Source organism: Xiphophorus maculatus, chromosome 16 (genome assembly GCF_002775205.1).
Source record: "Xiphophorus maculatus strain JP 163 A chromosome 16, X_maculatus-5.0-male, whole genome shotgun sequence".
Lineage (NCBI taxonomy): Eukaryota > Metazoa > Chordata > Actinopteri > Cyprinodontiformes > Poeciliidae > Xiphophorus > Xiphophorus maculatus.
In genome coordinates, this window is record NC_036458.1 from 16,356,646 (window position 1) to 16,375,153 (window position 18,508).

Consider the following 18,508-nt stretch of genomic DNA (forward strand, 5'->3'; position numbering starts at 1 on the left):
GGCGGAGGGATCCAACTGAGCTGAGGCGGGTGTGTCCGACTAACAAATGTGAAATACTCACTCGTTGATTTATATTTAATGGTCAAACGTGTGTAAAATATTCTAATTTTGAATTATTTTTGAAGTAAATCTCACATAATCACTGTTGTTGATGTTATTAAATGAATTAATTTGTGTTCTTTTTGTTCAGTGGTATGTTCTGCTGCAAGTGCACTGACTGCAGCTGAAACCAGTCGTCGCTACACGCTGGCGTATTAATTATTAGTACCAACTGTTCACTAAAAACCAACAACAAACGGCGACCGCTGTCTATAATTTAACATGGAAAACCAACTACTACATCCTATAATAAGAGGTTTTCTCAGTCTCGGGGACTAGAAACCGAGCCCAGACGTGTTTGCGTCAAGGTGACACTCACTCCAATGAAGATGGGTATTTCTGATGTCAGCGGGCGTATCACTTCGTCATCTAATGCTCCCATTTGACAAAACTTTGAATATTTTAATTTTTTACAGTATTCTTGTGTCTTTTAATGTTCCTTTCCAAGAAATATTTTCTTCGAGTAAGGTCATGTCTTAAAGTTAGCAGGTTTAATGTACGATGTTTTGTGAAATTTGCATTAGATACTGAGATGGTGACAAAAGTCATATGGAAATAAATAAAGGTTAAAACTTATCAAAAGTCATACATCTCTAGCTTGTTAGTTTATTTTAAAACAGTTCTTCACATCTATTGGCACATTAAACATGTGTAATTGTTTTTCTTTTAACTCAATCCCCAGTTCCTCTCCACACCTATTGGTACCTTGATTAATTCCTACAAAATGAAGCCTTTTCAAAAATGTATATTTGTTTTATAATTTTATCAGTCTCCATGTAATTTGAATGACTATCCAAGCACCGTTTACCTGGAGAATAAATATGTTTAGAATTGGAACGCCACAACAACGTGCCTACAAGACTTGATTTGTGTAAAACTTCATAAGTCAGTAAATGACTACCCTTCTAAATTCTGGCATATCTTCTGTCAGAGCAATAAGATTACAGTTTTAAATGACTAGAAAGGTGACACACCACCATTAAAACCATACGTGGTATTTAAAGCTCAGTCAAACAGGAATACTTTTGCACAGAAGAGCACCAAATGTTAAATGCAGACATTTTTCATTCTTGGTCACAAGTTTAGCTTCACCTTTGAACAGAAAAGAACAGCTTCAGGCATTTATCTCACAATCTCATTTTAAAGGCTTTGATTATTTATTGGGTTATTCTGCAACTCATTTAGCTTACAAAGAATGTGTGCTACAAGAATGCTTTTGTAAGACTTTGTTTTTTCTTCTACCGTATTTGTAAGTGTAGACTGGATATAATGTCTTATTTTATTTTCTGAATAATTCTGTAGAACCTGTTAACTGAATTGAGGCCTTTGTTTCTTCATGATGAATTGCCAGACCTTTAGGATTAACAAGAAAATGTCAAGCAGAACTTTGTAGTATTTTGAAATTCCACAAGCTATCATGTGATTGTACTTTCACAACAGTTTTTAAAGAATGAAAAGTGAAAGAGGGGCTGCAGAAAATGCAGAGCACATACATGACAGTCAGTAGCCCCTCTATGAGATGGGAAAGAAATGTGCAATCAGTTTCAGAGCTTTAATGTGACCAGTTCCTGCTCAAAGCATCAGAATGTGGTCTTTTCCATTTGCCAACTTTGCTTTTTGATATTCTAAAGTAAAATGTTTAACACGAAGGAAGGAAAAACCTTCTTTTATTCATTAGAAGAATGTATTAGCTTCAAAGATAAGTTCTTAAATAATTTGCCAATTTAATACTCGAAAAAATAGATGAGATACTTAAGCATCAAATAACCAATCAGAAAAATAAAGCTGAATGACTGAATATCCACACATGTAAGCATTTAATGTGTTTAAAGAATCTTTTGTTTAAAATTGTGCCAATATTCATTACATGCTCATCTAACGGGCTGTGGAGGACAGGAAGGCTGAGACGAACATCGCCATCTTCTGGACAGCCATGTTTTAAAATCTCAAAAAAAAAAAAAAAAAAAAAAAAGTTAAATAAAAAATTACTTTTTGTAAATCACTGATTAAAAAAAGGCATTGCCATAAAAGTAATTCATCTATTATGTCATGACAGGCCTTATTCCATTTCTAGAACAGTTCAAACATTTTAACACATGAGCCATAAAAGTCAATTCTTAAGGACTTGAGTGCCAAATAAGTTAATTTCTTTTTATTGATACAAAATTCAATATTTTGAATATTAAATATTGAATTGTAGTCACATTTTTTTAGTCTAAAAGATGTCACTAAATACACAAAACATTCAGTTTTGTGTATTTAGTTCTCTACTGTGCCAGCAGGCCAAATTTGTACTGTTCTTGAACTGGAATCTGTGGCGGCACAGAACCGCTCTGCAAATGGATCTGAAATAGTCCTTTACACACCCCTGCTTTAGAAACTAAGTGTAGTTTTAACGTGTCTGACAGCCCACACCTCCCTGATATTTTCACTTTCATTTTGAGTTCAGCATTTATCTTACACAAACATCTGGTTAATATTGTAGCCAAGAACTTCTCAGCATGCAAAGGTAAACAAACCCCTGCATACACACAAATATTGATATAGACTGATGTTAATCATCTTTTTCTGTAGCAAAGTTATGTGGTCAACCCTATTGGTTATTAAGTTATTCTTTTTAATATAAGCCAGTATCCCAGCAGACCTATGAAAATGGTCACCATGGTTCAAGACTGTCCTGCTAAATTGATAGCTGATTAAAGTGAGGCTTTAATCAAAGTGAGCTGCAGATCAAAGCAAGCAGCTGAAATGCTACCAGCTGTTCAGGAGCATGTGTGAGGCAGAGGCGCAGCAGAAAGAAGCTGCTGGCTCAGGCTGCTCCTTTCAGCCCATTAGTACATAAAGTACCTTTAAAAAGTATTTAAACCCCTGGAATTTTTCCATATTTTGCCACATTACAGCTGCAGCAACCGACTTTTTCCACCCTTAGACTTCAGTTTAGGATAACTTTGTGCTAGTTCACCACATAAAACACATTCATGTTTGTGTTTGTAATGTATCATGTTTAAATGTTCATGAATTCTTTAGCAAAGTGCTGTGCATTTTATCAATCAAGTATGAAAATATACATCTAGAATATTAATAGTATATATCTAAATCATGTCCAAAAAATAATAAAGTGCCAAGTTATTTTCAGGACATGAGGAGACTGTCTCAGTAATTGACAAGAGTATTAAATATTAAACTACATAAAGAAGCGTAACCAGAAGTTATATGACAAACGTATTTGCAGCAACAAAAGACGACTCAATCCCAAAATCTACAGCCAATCTGTATTTTAATGAAAGACCAGGTTAAAATAAAAACCACTTTAATGAAAGCAGACACTTTTAAAAATCACCATAAATATGCTACATCTATCCTAACCACAACTTGCATTAACACAGTGAAGCTAATGTGTCGATAGGAACTGCTCAGTGTTAGGTAATGCGCAAACGTATAAAGAATATAGGTCTCATTAGCATTGAATGGAAGTAAAGCTATCCCAAGTGTGCAGTGAAAAGAGATCTAGAAGTATAAATCAGTTCCAGACTAATGCTTCACAACACCATCCAGCTCAAGATGCCTCACTGCAAACAAGACACGCATCCAAAAAGTTACACCTGTGAACAGAAGACTCACTACAGATTGAAGAATTCTTGCAGAAGATTTCTGTTGGCCTTATAACTAACTCAATATACCGATTGCCATATTGACTCTAAAATAATTAAAAAACACGAATTAATAACAATAATAAAAAAACAAAACAAAAAAACAAAGACAAAGAGCTTGCCTGCTGCTCTATGTATTCCCATATCCTCCTTGTATATTTAACTCAAAGAAGCGCTACCATTGAAACAAACATTGAAACTTAATTCTATTTAGGCAAGATACATCAAAACCTGCACCTTCAGCTCAAAAGAAGAAAAAAAAAATCCAATTATCAATGGTCGAGCTCTTTAGCTTTGATTGGCCTTGCGGTTTCACAGCGACACGGTTTAGTGATCACTGTAAACGTTTGATCTTTCTTGCATTAAAAGGCTTTAAAATCCATCACACACCCGGTTTCCCATGTAACCAAATCACCCACTCTCTCTCCACACACAGAAGCCAAACACTTATTCAGTCCCAGAACAACCAATCAATCGTGATGACGATCTCAGTTAAGTGTGTTGATGGTGGGGCGGGAGACATAAAGAGTAGACGAAGATAAGGCATCACATGCTATTCTTAGCAAAAGCTGCATGAAGTAAAAGTGTGGCACAGCAGTAGCTCGAAGGCGAGATGAGGACAATACACTTGAACCCTTTCACGTCGAGGGGATGCAACTTTTTTTTTTCTTTTTTAAAAAGTCATAAAGAAGCATAGCGGTTTTCCATTTCAATCCCAGCCGTTGTCCTTTATCATATGGGACAGCTCTATGATGTACTTCCCCTCCTTGTACTTCTGGCTGAGTTCGAAGGCTTGCTCCTACAGAGGAAAGACACAAAGTTTTAATGAAGAGAACATCTTCAGGGATTTTTTTTTTTATTTTTAAACCAACCAAGGTAGACTTAACTTAATCTGTTAAAACTCTTTTTCAGCTAGTGTTGAAATGGTTAAACAAAACCTGGCTGATTACAAAAACCAAGCAAAAGACCTCAAAAAGCAACACATGCTCCACCCGGTATTTGCTAACTGCTGCCGCTAGTCTGGTGGGGCTGCATGGGGAAGGCGCGGGGGAGGGGTGCTCTCTGACTCCTCCTCAGACTGCAGGTCTGAGGAGGAGCTTTGGATAAACGAGTGGAGCTTTGTGAGAGAAAGTGTTTAGTCAAACGGTTGCCACAGGAGATTCAAGGATTCTTCAAAAATACCTGACAGAATCAAAGCGAAGTAGCTAAGACAGTTATTTTTCGAAGATTCTTACAAACTAAAATGCCACAACTTTTGATTTATTTTTTTTCTGCAACAAGAGATCTTTATAAATGTTGTTTCAGTCAACTTTTTCCTACTTTGTATATTTCCAAAAATAGAAAAACCTGTTTGTGTCTTCCAGGATTTTATTGTGTCTGAAATGACCTGCAGCGTTTTAAAGTCCAAGGTTTACAGCAAACAGAGGAACTCTGTCACAAGAAACAAATACCGGCTCTCCCATTTTCCAGTTCTACTGAACAGCGTTACCATTGCAATAACGCATGGGAAGAAATTAGTGTATAAGCCTCAGAGTAATTATGAAATGACCAGTTAGAGCTGACGAAAAAGGAGGGTATAAAAGTCTAACAATGTGCAGCATGAGGGGAAACCGCATGCATGGAACAAACTAGTCTAGCAGGCTTTTTATTTGTGAAAGCAACAACTTGTCTGCTGGTGACCACAGGAAGTCAACATTACAGGTGAAAAGTTTCAACTGTCATACAGGCCTGATAGAATGGCCTAGTAAAAGTCCAGACATAAATACATCGGAGAAACCATTGGAAGGCTTGAAATTGGAGTTTACAGATGCTCTCAATTAAAAATGACTTCTGTCTCCATGCCACATTTTTTCTAACTTTTATGTGTAAGTAACATTTAAAATCATGCATCCTTTACCCTTGCGTTGATCACATAAAATCAAACTATCGCACATAAATTTGTTTTTGTAAAGTGAGAGAATGTGCAAGGAGTATAAACATTTATCTAAATTGTCCTTTCTTTTCAGTTGGATAGTTTTCTGCACGAACCTGGAACACAGTGAGAAATGTCTTTGTAACCGTAAAGAACTACTGGATGTACTATAAGAGTTACTTACATATTTCCACCCCAGAGTGGTGTGACAGTTTTCACAGTAAATGTCGGCCACTGCGTGGAGTCCTGTAAGCAGCAGCCTCTCCTCAGCGGGACCGCAGCCAACATTAACCCTGAAATCAACAGGAATGTCCCAGATCAGATGATTTTACTACTTCTTTCCTCAACAGCACAGTCAGCTTCCTCCCACAGCTACTGTTATGTCTTTTCATAGGAGACGTTTACAGAACATGAAAGGAAAGTACATACCAGGACATTTCTTTAAAATTTTTTTAAAAAATCTAAGAAGGTTTAAGCACATCTAATGTCGTTTAATGGACTTGCTTCTGTTTCACTTTATTGCTGACCCACTAGCCTAAAAAACTTCAAGCATGACCAAAGTGAACTGACCCAACTTTGAGGTCCAATCAGGAGGAATAAAAACCAACCTAATTATCTGTTGACAGGATGGTTAGTGTTAGCACATTTGCTCTCAGCAGTGTGTTCAGATGGAAAGAACATTTCAGAAGCTGCATGCTTTGGAAAAAAGGTCAAAGATTGCCAAGTGTTTCAAAGAAGACGTTTGAGGAAGTGATTTAAAAAAAAAAGAAACTCATGATTAAATAAACAAATCTCTTATGAAACTTGTGGTTGCATCCAAAATACTCACACTGAGTTAAAGAGGTATGCTCGGCCTTGGCTGCCTTGAAATGACTGAAAGTAATAAGGGAAAAAAATACCCACATGAAATGAACAAAAAGAACACCAGTTTCTTGCTGATTTTTCTATTTTTAATACATGAGAGGAAAACTAGGCCGCATATAAAGTAAAGCACTCAAAATAAGCATTACAACAGAGGCATGGCAGCATGTTTACCTTTGAGATAAGATCGTCATGGTTTGCCAGATGGGCGCGGCAGTGCACACAGCTGTAACGGCGGTGGCAAGAGTCCAGGTAGGCCTGGAAGGTCTTGGCTTTTGTCAGCTTCACCATGTCTGTACTGGAAAAAGACAGAGAGTACATGTTGCATTAATGTATAAGATAATCCAAGAAAAACTGCTTTGGGTTTCACTTGGTTGAACAGAATTCAAGTCAGATCACTAAGGAGAGTCACATTTTGAACACAAACAGATTTGGTCGCTACTGCACGCAGCTTATTAAAGATGTACAATTATATCTGGTTCAAAGTTCTGGACCTGCAGAAAACGTCTGACCTAGAGATACACCGAATAGGTTTTTCCTGGCCAGTACCCCATCCTGGTATACATGCAGGTGTCATTTAGAGATCAATAATGTATGAAGTTTTTCACTTTGTTGAATTTAATAAAGAGCAACAAAAACAAAACAAACCTCCGCACCCTAGATTTTTCAGTATTTGACTAGTTAGTCATCATTTAGAACTGAGAAGTAAAAGACTAGGCGATTAAATGGATAGAATTTCACTTTGATTTGATCAGCAGAACAAAACCTAATAATTCCAATTCCATTTTCAGACTGTGAACACATCACCCAATGACAACATGGACTGGTTGGTTCAATAATAATATTGCAATTCCTTCATTTTCTGGTACACTCAAAAATTAATATTTTTTTAAAAAACAAAACCAGCAGTGTAGTTCTAGTCCAATGTGTTGTATTCCTAACCAGAATCTGCATCTGATTAGGAATACATAGACAAGCCTGATCAGTGAATATTTGGTTATTATCTGAGCTACAAATGCATCGATCAAGCTATTCTTGGCCTACAATGATTTTCAATTTTCTCTGCCGATTTTGATAAATTCCGTTTTTAAGTTCTAAAAATCATAACATAGAAAAGATAAAACAATATATTGCAGGTCCTTTGACAGGGGTAGACGTTTTAGAACAAACGGGGGAGAAATGGTGAAGTCCTATCAGTTCATATAAATAACGACTCTAGATTTAGATGTTTAGATATCCAAGCTCCCTGATCATTTTAACTTGAGGAAATGTTGCAGGCGGTTTTTCCATTTTAATATGTTCTTGTTTTCTTACAAGTTTATTTTCTTTTACCGAAAAAATAAGCGATCAACAACATTTGCATACAACGAGCAGCGAGTTGTATAATCTTACAACACAAAGACAAAGTAGGCGAAGACATAGTTCAGCCTGACTACTTCCTGTTTCAAAACAATTTGCACAATCAAGCCTTGGCTCAAATAGGCCACCAGTTACGCCGCATTTCAATGTGCAGAGCTTTTCCCACATTGATAATCGTCAACATGAGCTGCTAAAAGGGCCAAAAAAACACATTACTGTTACAAAGGACAGCACTAGCATGCTAGCTGCGCAAAGTCGGCACTGCAGCGTAAATGAACGAAATGTTTTCTTCTGTTTCCACTCACCTGCTACAGCTGAAGCTGTTCAAAGTATACAAAGCGCTCTTTAGTGACTGACAGTTTAATAATTGAAGGAAAGGGCAAATGTTAAGACTGTGAAATCCAGCGTTTAGCTCGCCTCGGTGCTACAGTCCTCCACGCGCCGACGGTTGAGGGGGAAAAAACCAGCTCAGATTGTTTTTGTTGTAGCAGAGCCCGCGTTTTTGTTCCGACTCAACAACAAAGTTCTTCCACGGCTTTTTCAAAAAAACAGGAGCCGGAGATCTGACAATACTGGCAAGCTGACAAACCAGAGGGCAATGCGTTCTCCAGCGGAACAAAAATGCTGTTTGTTTATGAAAGCACGCAGACGGAGGAAGGGTGAAGGGTGCAAAACAAACCTCCGTCAACCAATCACAGCTCCCAGATGACGTTGAGAATGTGGGTCAACCAATCAGCTTCGGCTTCACGGGAGCCTTTTATGGCTATCAATAGGCTTGCTTTTTGATCCAGTTTCATAAATGTTGGGTTGGCTTTAGCGGTGGGAAGTCCGACTTTTTTTCCAGGATTCAGATGTTGTGGCTCTTTTGATAGTAAAGAGTCCCATCTTTCCACTCCTCAACAGTTCTTCACTTATTTTCTTGACCTTTACAAGGAAGGCAAGTTTTAATGGACCAATATAGCTTGAAGTAATCATGGTTGTCTTTATACATATTTTTTACTATTGTATTTCATGTTTAATACTTTTCAGTTAAAAATATTCCCACCACTGGCAGATTTAAATGATGTAAAATTATTTTCAATCAACCAAGAGGTTTGGATTGAATAGGAAATTTGAATAACAAAACAATATAAATAGAGAATCATATTTCTATTAATTAGATGAGTTCTAACATAAAAAAATTATTGCATAAATATAGGTTGTAGAGTAATATGTGTGTTACCAGGTTGACATTATATCAATCATCAGAATGTTAAGATGTTTTTTAATGGCAACCTTACCTACATTCTATATGATCGACTGCTATGCTGAATACAATACCTGCTTCATAAGCTCCAATTTCTTTGTGCTCGTAACACAAACTTTCCAAGTTACCCTTTGGAAATAGAACAAGAATATCCCCTGAAGTCAGATACCTGACAGGGAAAGTCAGAGTTCACCAAAACGCCCTGAGTTCAGTATCCAATATGGCGGCCACACATACAAAAACGTAGTGAAAGGTGGAGGAATAAACTATTTATCAGCATTTCTGACACTAAACCACAGATAAATATAGAACAATGACGTGTTCAAGCTATCTGGAAACAATGGTAGCCATTTTAGATTTTGGTTGCTTGTGTTGTCCAGGGAATTTTATTCTTTCTGTGATTTTTCTAAATTGGCTCTGAATTAAACAGAACAAAGACAAAACTAAAAGGCTGCTCTAGAATTGAAGCTAGATCTCAATATCCATTTTGAACAGTCTGGCATATCAGGCCAGATAAACAGGACATAGCTATCTGTCTTTCACTGCTTGTCAATTTTCGTCATTTAAAAACAAGATGCAAAATTGACTAAAACGAATTTTAAAAATGTCAAGATTCAGTAAAATAGATTGTTTTAGTTTTAATTTTTATTTTATTTTATTTTATTTTATTTATGTGACCCCTTTCAGACCCATTTGAAAAGCCCTTCCCAAAATCTACCAAGGAGTTTACTTTTTATAGATAATCTGTTACAATGCTTTACAAGCGTAATCATTGTTTCATTCTCTCAAACAAATTATTATATTTCATTGATGAACTCCTTATTGAGTCAAACATTTCTACCACCAGGTTTTGGCGCTTCATACAGTTCCTGTTGTTCAGCTGACCACCAGTTAAAGGCCTGGACATGTGACATGACAAATGATTTAGAAGAGCATTACCACAACACTTGATTCCAAAAGATATTACAAATGACATTATTTCATAGACATATTCTCTGATTCAAACTTGCTCCCATTTGAACCAGTGTGACAAAAAGCTAGATTGACAGCTTTATATCATTTTAACTCTGCTGTCACACTAATCAGCACAGGGAACTGGCTCAGAAAAGTCCAGCCTTTGTTTCATCAACAGACTGATTGTCATCATTGCAGTGTGGCCGGACTTTGGTCACAGCTGCCTAGGAAAACAGAGACGTGAGTGAGATCCATTGCACATGGTAAGCATTAGGTAACATAAATTAACAAAACACAGATGTTTAGCCTCGTGATAACAGTACCCTGATATCATGTGTGTGCATCCAGGTCTGGTTCCTTGAAAAGTATTCAACCCTCTTGAACAATTTCAAATTTTTTAACTATAAATTTTTTTCAAGTAATTTACAGAACAACACAAAAATAGTTGTGAAGAATAAAGGAAACAAATCATCATCTTCATCATCATCAATCACTTTATTTTATTTTGGTAAAATATATAGTGTTCTCATCATTTTTGGCAAACAATAATCTGAAAAGCATGATGTGCATCGTTATTTATCCCTCTTTAATCTGATATATAATTAGTGAATATAGTTCACCTGTGTGTAACACAATCTCAGTATAAATCTTGTGGCCCTGTGAAAGCATCATAGGTTTGGTAGAGAACATTAGTGAGCAAATATCCTCATGAAAACCAAGCAGCATACCTGACAGGTCAGGAAGAAAGCTGTGCAGACGCTCAGACCAGGGTTAGGCAATCATCTCTCTGATTGAATCATTTTGTACAAATAAAATCAGATCTCGTGAGCAGCTACTCATGAGATTGTGTAGGTACGCTTCACACAGTTTCTGTTGTTCAGCTGACCACCAGTTAAAGGCCTGGACATGTGACATGACAAACAAATGATTTAGAAGAGCATTACCACAACACTTGATTCCAAAAGATATTACAAATGACATTATTTCATAGACATATTCTCTGATTCAAACTTGCTCCTATTTGAACCAGTGTGACAAAAAGCTAGATTGACAGCTTTATATCATTTTAACTCTGCTGTCACACTAATCAGCACAGGGAACTGGCTCAGAAAAGTCCAGCCTTTGTTTCATCAGCAGACTGATTGATGGTCATTGTTGCAGTGTGGCCGGACTTTGGTCACAGCTGCTTAGGAAAACAGAGACGTGAGTGAGATCCACTGCACATGCTAAGCATTAGGTAACATAAATTGACAAAACACCTACTCAAGTACCTACTCAGTACTTGAGGTTTTTTACAAACACTTTTCCAGATGACTACTTTTCATTCAAGAATGGTCAAAGTCGAGACTTAAATCCAATTGAGAACCTGTGGCCAAATAAAATCCTTGCAAACACATAGAAGCTTGTGGTTCCGGGAGTATGAACACTTTTATGAGGCAGTCTAAAGCACAATTTCTTTATCCTTTTTTTTTCTAAAAACACAAAATATTCCCCTAAACCAATCAATAATGTCAGAAAGTAGCCAGTCAAAACAAAGTCATGTTTGTTTAGTGTCTTATCATGGGTTGTCAGGTCTGCGGCTAGTTAAACATTCACTGCTGACAAAACTCATCAACTGTTTCTTTACATACCGACCTGACTGTATACATACACAGCAGACCTGATCACACCGTAGGCAATGATTGGTGATTAGAGAAGTGAATGAAACCCTTGTCCTATCAGCTTGGTGTTGGGCAGCAAACTAATCTTGTTCAGTTTGGACGCATGGATTCCCCCCTTGGTCTGGCAATGTCTGTTCTAGTCTTTGGTGTTTCTGCTGTCCTAAGAGCAGTTGTTCTGGAGTGTTGCTGCTGTTGGGATCATCCACTCCCATGTGTGTTTTGACGTAGGTAGAGAGCAGAGTTGGATAATCAGTCATGACTCCTGTGGCTCCCAGGTCAAACGCAGCCTTGATGTCTTCATTTTTATTGCAAACAAATAAATGAACCTGCAGTTGCAAACATGGAGACCATTATTATCCACTCAGTCAAGTATGTTTCATACAGTGGAAACTGTAAAAGTGCCTTAATACATTTCAATTCAGTTTTGATCATTATTGGTCCAATGAAGGAGACCTGGAGGAAGCAGGCTCCTGCCTCTGGTCTATAAATAGTTGGGCAAGCGCAAACAGAGAGTAATCTCCCAGGAAGCGCCGAGCCACATCACAGTGGTTAATGTTTTGTCATGTAAAACTTGTCAATACTAAGCAACGGTACTAGAATAAACCTTAAGGTGGTACCTGTATCCCACGGTCTGAAAGGTGCTTGAAAAGGTTTTTTCTCATTGTTGTTCTGAAAACATTAAAAGGAAAAAAGGATTAAATGGAATAAAAGCAAGAAATATGATTCCATGTTTCCAGTCGGGCCTTGAACAGTTTCTTCCTGGTAAATAACACAAATAGTCAAAAGTCGGACTTACTTGTCTATTAAAGAAACAACCCAGCTTTTCTTCAGGATTTCGGGATTTTCGGGTTTGTAGGTCCTATCAGTGCACAAGAAAGACATTAAACACCACTCTGAAATGTTCATTTATTTGTTTATTTCACTCATTTACAGTTTATAATGAATGACTGAAATAAACAAATAGATTAATTATTTGTATTTTTTTTTTTGTTGATTTTTCATATAAAAAGAGGAATTGTGCTGAAATCAAAATCACATGTAAGCATCTACTGCACTGAGCTCGGTCTTTTTTTTAACCAGAACTAGATCTCTTACAGGATAAACAGGCTCTGCAAACAGACCTGTTAATGATGCGTGGCAGGTAGAACTGCAGTACGCTCTCTCCCACAGGTACAAAGGGCAGCAGGCCCGTGTAATAGAGAAGCAGAAGCAGGATGCCGCGTTGTTCGGAGAAACTGTAGGGCATAGAGCCATTCTACAAAGAAACACAGACAGAGGTTTTGAAACATGGAGAAGGAGAGACAACAGAGGAATGAAAAACACAACTTGGAAAGGCATTTAACGCGTACATTTCCACCAACACAGAAGCAAATTTTGCGTTTCAGTGGGTGAATGTGCGGTAAAGGTTTTTGTTTGGTATTCTATCTCCCCCTGCCGGTCAACTTACGATACTGCGACACTTGTTCATGATCTTGGCATCCTCGGAAGCCCACAAAGTGATTCCCTCCCTGTCGTAGCGTTTAACCAGGGTTGACACCTGCAGACAGACATGATCGTGATGAAAACCACGAGCATACACCTCCTTGCAGGACAGTCTACCTCCAAACTGTATTTTGGACCAAAAACAAAACTAGCTAATTACCACCACAAACATCAGCGTAGGAGCCAAAATTCAACCATTCTCTCTCTAACTGTACATTTGGGTGGTATGCCATACTCCTTGAACTTTTTACACATTTAAACTGTTGCAACCACACATTTTATGCGACGGTGGTGGCATCGTCACGTGGGAATATTATTCTTTAAGAGTCACAGAGGCAGGTCAGAAATAACGGGAGGATGAATGGAGCTAAATACTTTGAGAATAAACTGTTAGAGGTAAAGAAAAAGTGAAAAAATTGTGATGCAGAGGGAGAATTATTTATATTATTCATTTTTAAAGTAAATATCTGTTTAAAGACCTTTACCCCTTTATTTGAATACTCCTAAATAAATTCTCGGGCAACCAGTTAACTTTAGAGGTCACTTAACCTCTTTCTGCATAATGACTCAGAGAGGGCGTGGCTGAATGCAAAGACATGGCACACTCTTCAGACTTATGTGTCTAAAAATACGAGGTAGTGAGGAAAAAGTTCAAGGTATATGAATATTGTTGGGGAACAGTTACTGGAACGAATAAATCTTGAATTAAAACATAACTATCAACATTGCTGCAGCTTGTTGTTAACTTTGGGCGGTAATTTGGGCAAGATATGCTTGCATTTTTAAAAATCTGCATTGTATGGAGTGTTTCTGCACCTCTCGCATCAGCTGTGGGTTGTCCTCCTTGATCTCGATGCTGACAGGGATCTTTGGGAACTTCCTGAACACGTCTTCCAGCAGAGCAATCTTTCTGTCTGTACCACTTTGGTTCTCGTGGCCTGAAGGGTAGTACGATGTGAAAAGTTAGTGGGTATTAAACAAACACACACTCCCCTGAGCAATACCTTCACTAAACACGTTTTCATTAATGATTAATCATTTAAACAAGAGAGAAGGAACTGGCCTGCATCGAATATCACCTCCAGCTTTTCCTTATACAGAGGCAAATCCTGAAACAATAAAAAAAACAAAAAAAACAACAACCTTAGTTCCGAAAACAGTCATCTCAATGTTAATTAAGCTAAAATATTTTCATTTATTTACAGATATTTCTGGTTATACAAGTTACCTTCCAGATCTGTCAGTGCCTGCAACTTACCTGGATGTGAACATTTCCTTGGAAGCGTTCCAGCACTTAAGCAAACAGATTATTTTCTTAAGATAAATAAAAGGCTGAATATAAACATCAGTTCACCAGGATGTTTGAGCTCAAAGACTCTTTAGCTCAGAGGTGTGTTTATAAAATCCACCAATCAACTAACCTGATATGAAGCCTGATGGCATCTTTCTTATTTCACTCCCAAATCATCCCTTATTTCTTTACATCTTGTTGCTAACAGTCAGATTTTCATGCCATATTTAATGTGCTCTTGGTTTGTATTTTTTATATTTCCAAGGCTTTTTGAAGGTTGTTTGAAGTTTTTTTTTCTTGTATTTTGGCTAATTGTTTTTACTGATTTTCAGTCCTGACACGTCTCAAAGGATTGTTGTTTTATTGTCATGCTGTTTATACTGATAATTTGATAACTTAGCTTAGCTTCCCACATAGAACAGTAATTAGTACTAATGAGGTGAATCACAAGGAGCAACTAACTGAGAACCAAACAAACGTTTGATGTTCAGCTTAAGGATTATGATTCGCTCAGGAACTGTAATTGTGAAAAGTTTTTGATGACATTTGTCTGCTGCAGATATTTTTTTTAGACTTTTGACTCTGCAGTCTGGTTTCCTGCTTTTTTAAAGTGACACTTTCAAACCTAAGACAACTTCAAAACCCGATAAACAGGATGGTGGCAGCATTATGATGTGGGATGTTTTCGCTGCCAGTGGTACTATGCATAAGGGTAATGGGCAGATACCATATTGTTTATTATTATTATTATTATAAGCAATTATTTGGTCATAAAACTATTCTAGTTCTTCAACTAGAATAGTTTCTAGTTGAAAAACTTTAGAGATTCCTGAAACTGAAACTAGGATTGGCGTTGCGACTTTTGCAATTTAAACAACTTTTTTCCACTTTTTGTTTCATTAGAGCATCAATGAGTGATTCATTTATGATTCACATTCAGATTGAATACCATTTTTGTGTATTGTCTGGCAGCACATTAGTAAGACATAAAGCAGTTGATGTACTTAAGTAGCCTGCTTATTAATGGGTAAGTTTTAATTGTGGAGTTGTGTTTGTTTTCATAAGGCTCTGACTGTCTGCATTGGTAGATTTATATCCAAACATTCTTTTTACTGTCATTGCAAACATACAGTTGTCAGCTCGAACAGCAATAAGACATGAAATCAGTAGAAACAGGAGTCAAAGTCCAAAGATCAATGCTGAAAGCCCTTCATGAAGCCTGAAAAAAACACTAACCGTGAAATGAAAATTCTTTGTATATTCTGTTTTAAATAAACATAAACCACTTCTTTAGTGTAAGCAGTCAATAAAGACAAGTGGTGGCTTGTCTTACCTCCAGATTGAGTGAGGAGATGTCTTTGTCTACGCCGGTCTGCCTCTCCAGGTTCTCGTCGTGAGAAACCACCACGTGTCCGTCCTTTGTCAGGTGGCAGTCCATCTCCAGCATCTGTGAGCCTTGTTCTACCGCACTAACAGAGAGAAAAGCTCCTGTAAGGAGGAACATGTCTGATGTTTTGATGTGAAGCATTAATCCACGCTGAAAGGACTGACCGAGAAATGAACACTGTCCATTCTCATGACCTTACATACACTTTAATTTATTTTACTAGCAAGCATTTTTTAAAATCTGATGTCTGACTTTAAAAACTCAAAGTACAATTAGCACAACATCAGGCTACTGTGGATGTAGCTTTTATACATTTTATGCCATTTAAATTTTTTTTATGTCAGCAAATCGATTTCTAAAATTGATTAACTGATAAGTTTTACTCAAAAGCAAAATTATGGACCGTTCTTGTCTTATTGACAGACCAAATCCATTGCTCTGAGCATTAGATGCTGTTTAAAAAGAGTTAAAAAATCTAAGTCAAATCAGCTTATTTTTAATTCACAACAAATGTTCCTTCAAGATACATTTCTAGGCAAATTCAATCTTTCCATAGAAAAGAGAGGAGAAACTGCAGATACAAAACCAATCACTCAATAACCGACAGATAACCGATCAACACCCCTAATTCCAGGCTGAACGTTACAGTAACCTGCAGGAATTAATGTCCCATGCTTTGGATGCCGACTGTAAAATCAGCATCCATGACAGCAGAAAGACTGAGAGAGATGGAGCCTCAAGCAGTTTTAGCTGCAGTGAAATACCTGAGGTGATTTTTGATGCAATTTTGATGAAAACACACAACCTAGTCCTGATGATCTACATTTCTGTTTGGTTTTTGAGGTTGTACTCATACATTTTGTTTTGCGCATTTTTGTCATCCTGTCATTTGTTTCTCGTCCTGTATTTCTTACTGTACACAGCAAAGAAATAGCTGATTTCCAAAATGATAAATGTGACGTATTCTGTATGTGCAGACAGCAATGAAAAAATAAAAAAATAAAAAAAATAACCACCTAGCTTTCAGCAGTCGGAGCATATCAGGCTTTACAGCTGATAGAGTGCTGTTAGGCTTGAACGCATCACCTAGAATCTCTCAAACATACCTTTTGAGTCTTGGCTAAAACAGTCTAATCTTTGTTTTGGTTTATCGTAAAACATTTCTTCTCATTGCCTGGGTAGATAACATGTTTCAAACCAGCGACCGTGGATTGTTTTTCCTTTGATCTGTGGTTGACAGTTTGGGTTTTCCAACCGCACAGTGACCCCAAACACACCGAAAGCGGCTTTGAACTGGGTAAAGCAGACTATATGAAGCTTCTGGAACTGAGCAAGTGAAAATAGCTGGACTATGTTTAAAAGCCTTATTTATGACAGAAAGTTGACTAATTTAAGTTAACTCTCCCAGCTCTGCCAGGAGGTGTGATTAAAGTAAATTATGCCAGGAGCTTTCTGATGGATACAAACGATCAATACTTCAGTACTACAAGATATTTAAGCTAATACTAGTGAGGTCGTGTGCACATATTTGAGCCTCAGTGTTTTAGCAGAGCTCATTTTTCTCTTACAATTTGAGGTAGTACTCACTTTGTGAACGCCTCCATCGTATTTTCTATCTTCTCTCCAGATCCTGAAAACAGTCAAAACCAAATCTGAGCAGCAGCACAGTTGACAAAAAAAGGCAAAACAAACTTACCATCAGCCTATGAAACAGACTTTAAAATACTTCAGGATTTTAACCATTTATTTTCTTGATCCCACTCAGAAATGTCTTCAGAAAAGCATTGAGCTCCTCATCGCACAGCGTGGATCACAGATCCCTCCCTCCGGTAGCCCTCCGGAGCCCCCCTCTTACCTCCTCGGTGTGAAATTTGAGTGCAGTAGAAAGCTGTTTTCTTCTTCCGGTGGAGATAGTGTGGGTTCTTCAGCAGATACCGTGAGATCAGAGTGTATAGTCCCAACGGAGGGAGGACAGAGTACAGAAACACGCTCATCCTTTCCCTCACGCAGCTCCAATGAGTCTCTGTTCTCACACAGGTTTCCTCCTAAAATGTCTAGAAAGGTGCTTTCTTTTGTACCGACTGACAATTACGCCATCGTTAGATTATCTGCTGTTTTGCAGCTGCTTCAGGAGAAATGGTAGTAAAAAACTGGATTGACGAGTCAGAAAAACTGTGCTCCACCTTCACTCCAACAAATATGTCAGAGTGTGCCCTGATTTCTGATGAAGACAGCTTAAACCAGAGCTGTAAACACGAGTTAATAAAGCACCAGCTCGCAATCCATTGGCGTCTCCTCTGCCAATGGCAACACTTGTCCCTCTGTCAAGTTGCTCTGTTCAGCTGGGGAGGGAAGGGTGTCGTGTGTCATACCTTTCTGAGGCACATTTTCCAGCACCTTTCCAGGTTTTCTTTTGTTCTGCTTCACACTGTAGCTGTAATCCTATAAAATCTACCTCAAAATGATCTCATCCTGCATTACTGCTTGGAATGATCAGTGTAGGATCTCATAAATTTAGCACACAGCTGGAATATTCCTCTCCGGAAGAGCAGGACGTGCATTCGTCTAAAGGGCAGGTGGCAGGAGGAGGTACGAGCTCCAAAACG

At 37.7% G+C, this 18,508-nt stretch overlaps 2 protein-coding genes across 3 annotated transcripts; both read right to left on the reverse strand.

Moving 5' to 3' along the window:
- Positions 1–3,357: 3,357 nt before the first annotated feature.
- LOC102236771 (protein yippee-like 3) lies at positions 3,358–8,549 on the reverse strand. 2 transcript variants are annotated; one of them, XM_023348767.1, is made up of 5 exons: positions 8,187–8,549; positions 6,697–6,815; positions 6,491–6,534; positions 5,846–5,954; positions 3,358–4,548 (listed from the first exon to the last, which is right to left on the reverse strand). In XM_023348767.1, the coding sequence occupies exons 2-5, from the start codon at positions 6,811–6,813 to the stop codon at positions 4,459–4,461; spliced, it is 360 nt and encodes a 119-aa protein (XP_023204535.1). In that variant the 5' UTR covers positions 6,814–6,815; positions 8,187–8,549; the 3' UTR covers positions 3,358–4,458. The 2 variants fall into 2 exon arrangements, with proteins under 2 accessions (XP_023204535.1, XP_005807064.1); XM_005807007.3 differs by having other exon boundaries at positions 6,697–6,820; positions 8,187–8,546.
- A 2,008-nt stretch (positions 8,550–10,557) lies between these two features.
- LOC102225641 (lysophospholipase D GDPD3-like) lies at positions 10,558–18,508 on the reverse strand. Its single transcript, XM_023348752.1, has 10 exons — positions 17,758–18,508; positions 17,490–17,532; positions 15,849–15,984; positions 14,288–14,333; positions 14,041–14,162; positions 13,190–13,279; positions 12,864–12,997; positions 12,539–12,601; positions 12,360–12,411; positions 10,558–12,068 (listed from the first exon to the last, which is right to left on the reverse strand). The coding sequence occupies exons 1-10, from the start codon at positions 17,894–17,896 to the stop codon at positions 11,823–11,825; spliced, it is 1,071 nt and encodes a 356-aa protein (XP_023204520.1). The 5' UTR covers positions 17,897–18,508; the 3' UTR covers positions 10,558–11,822.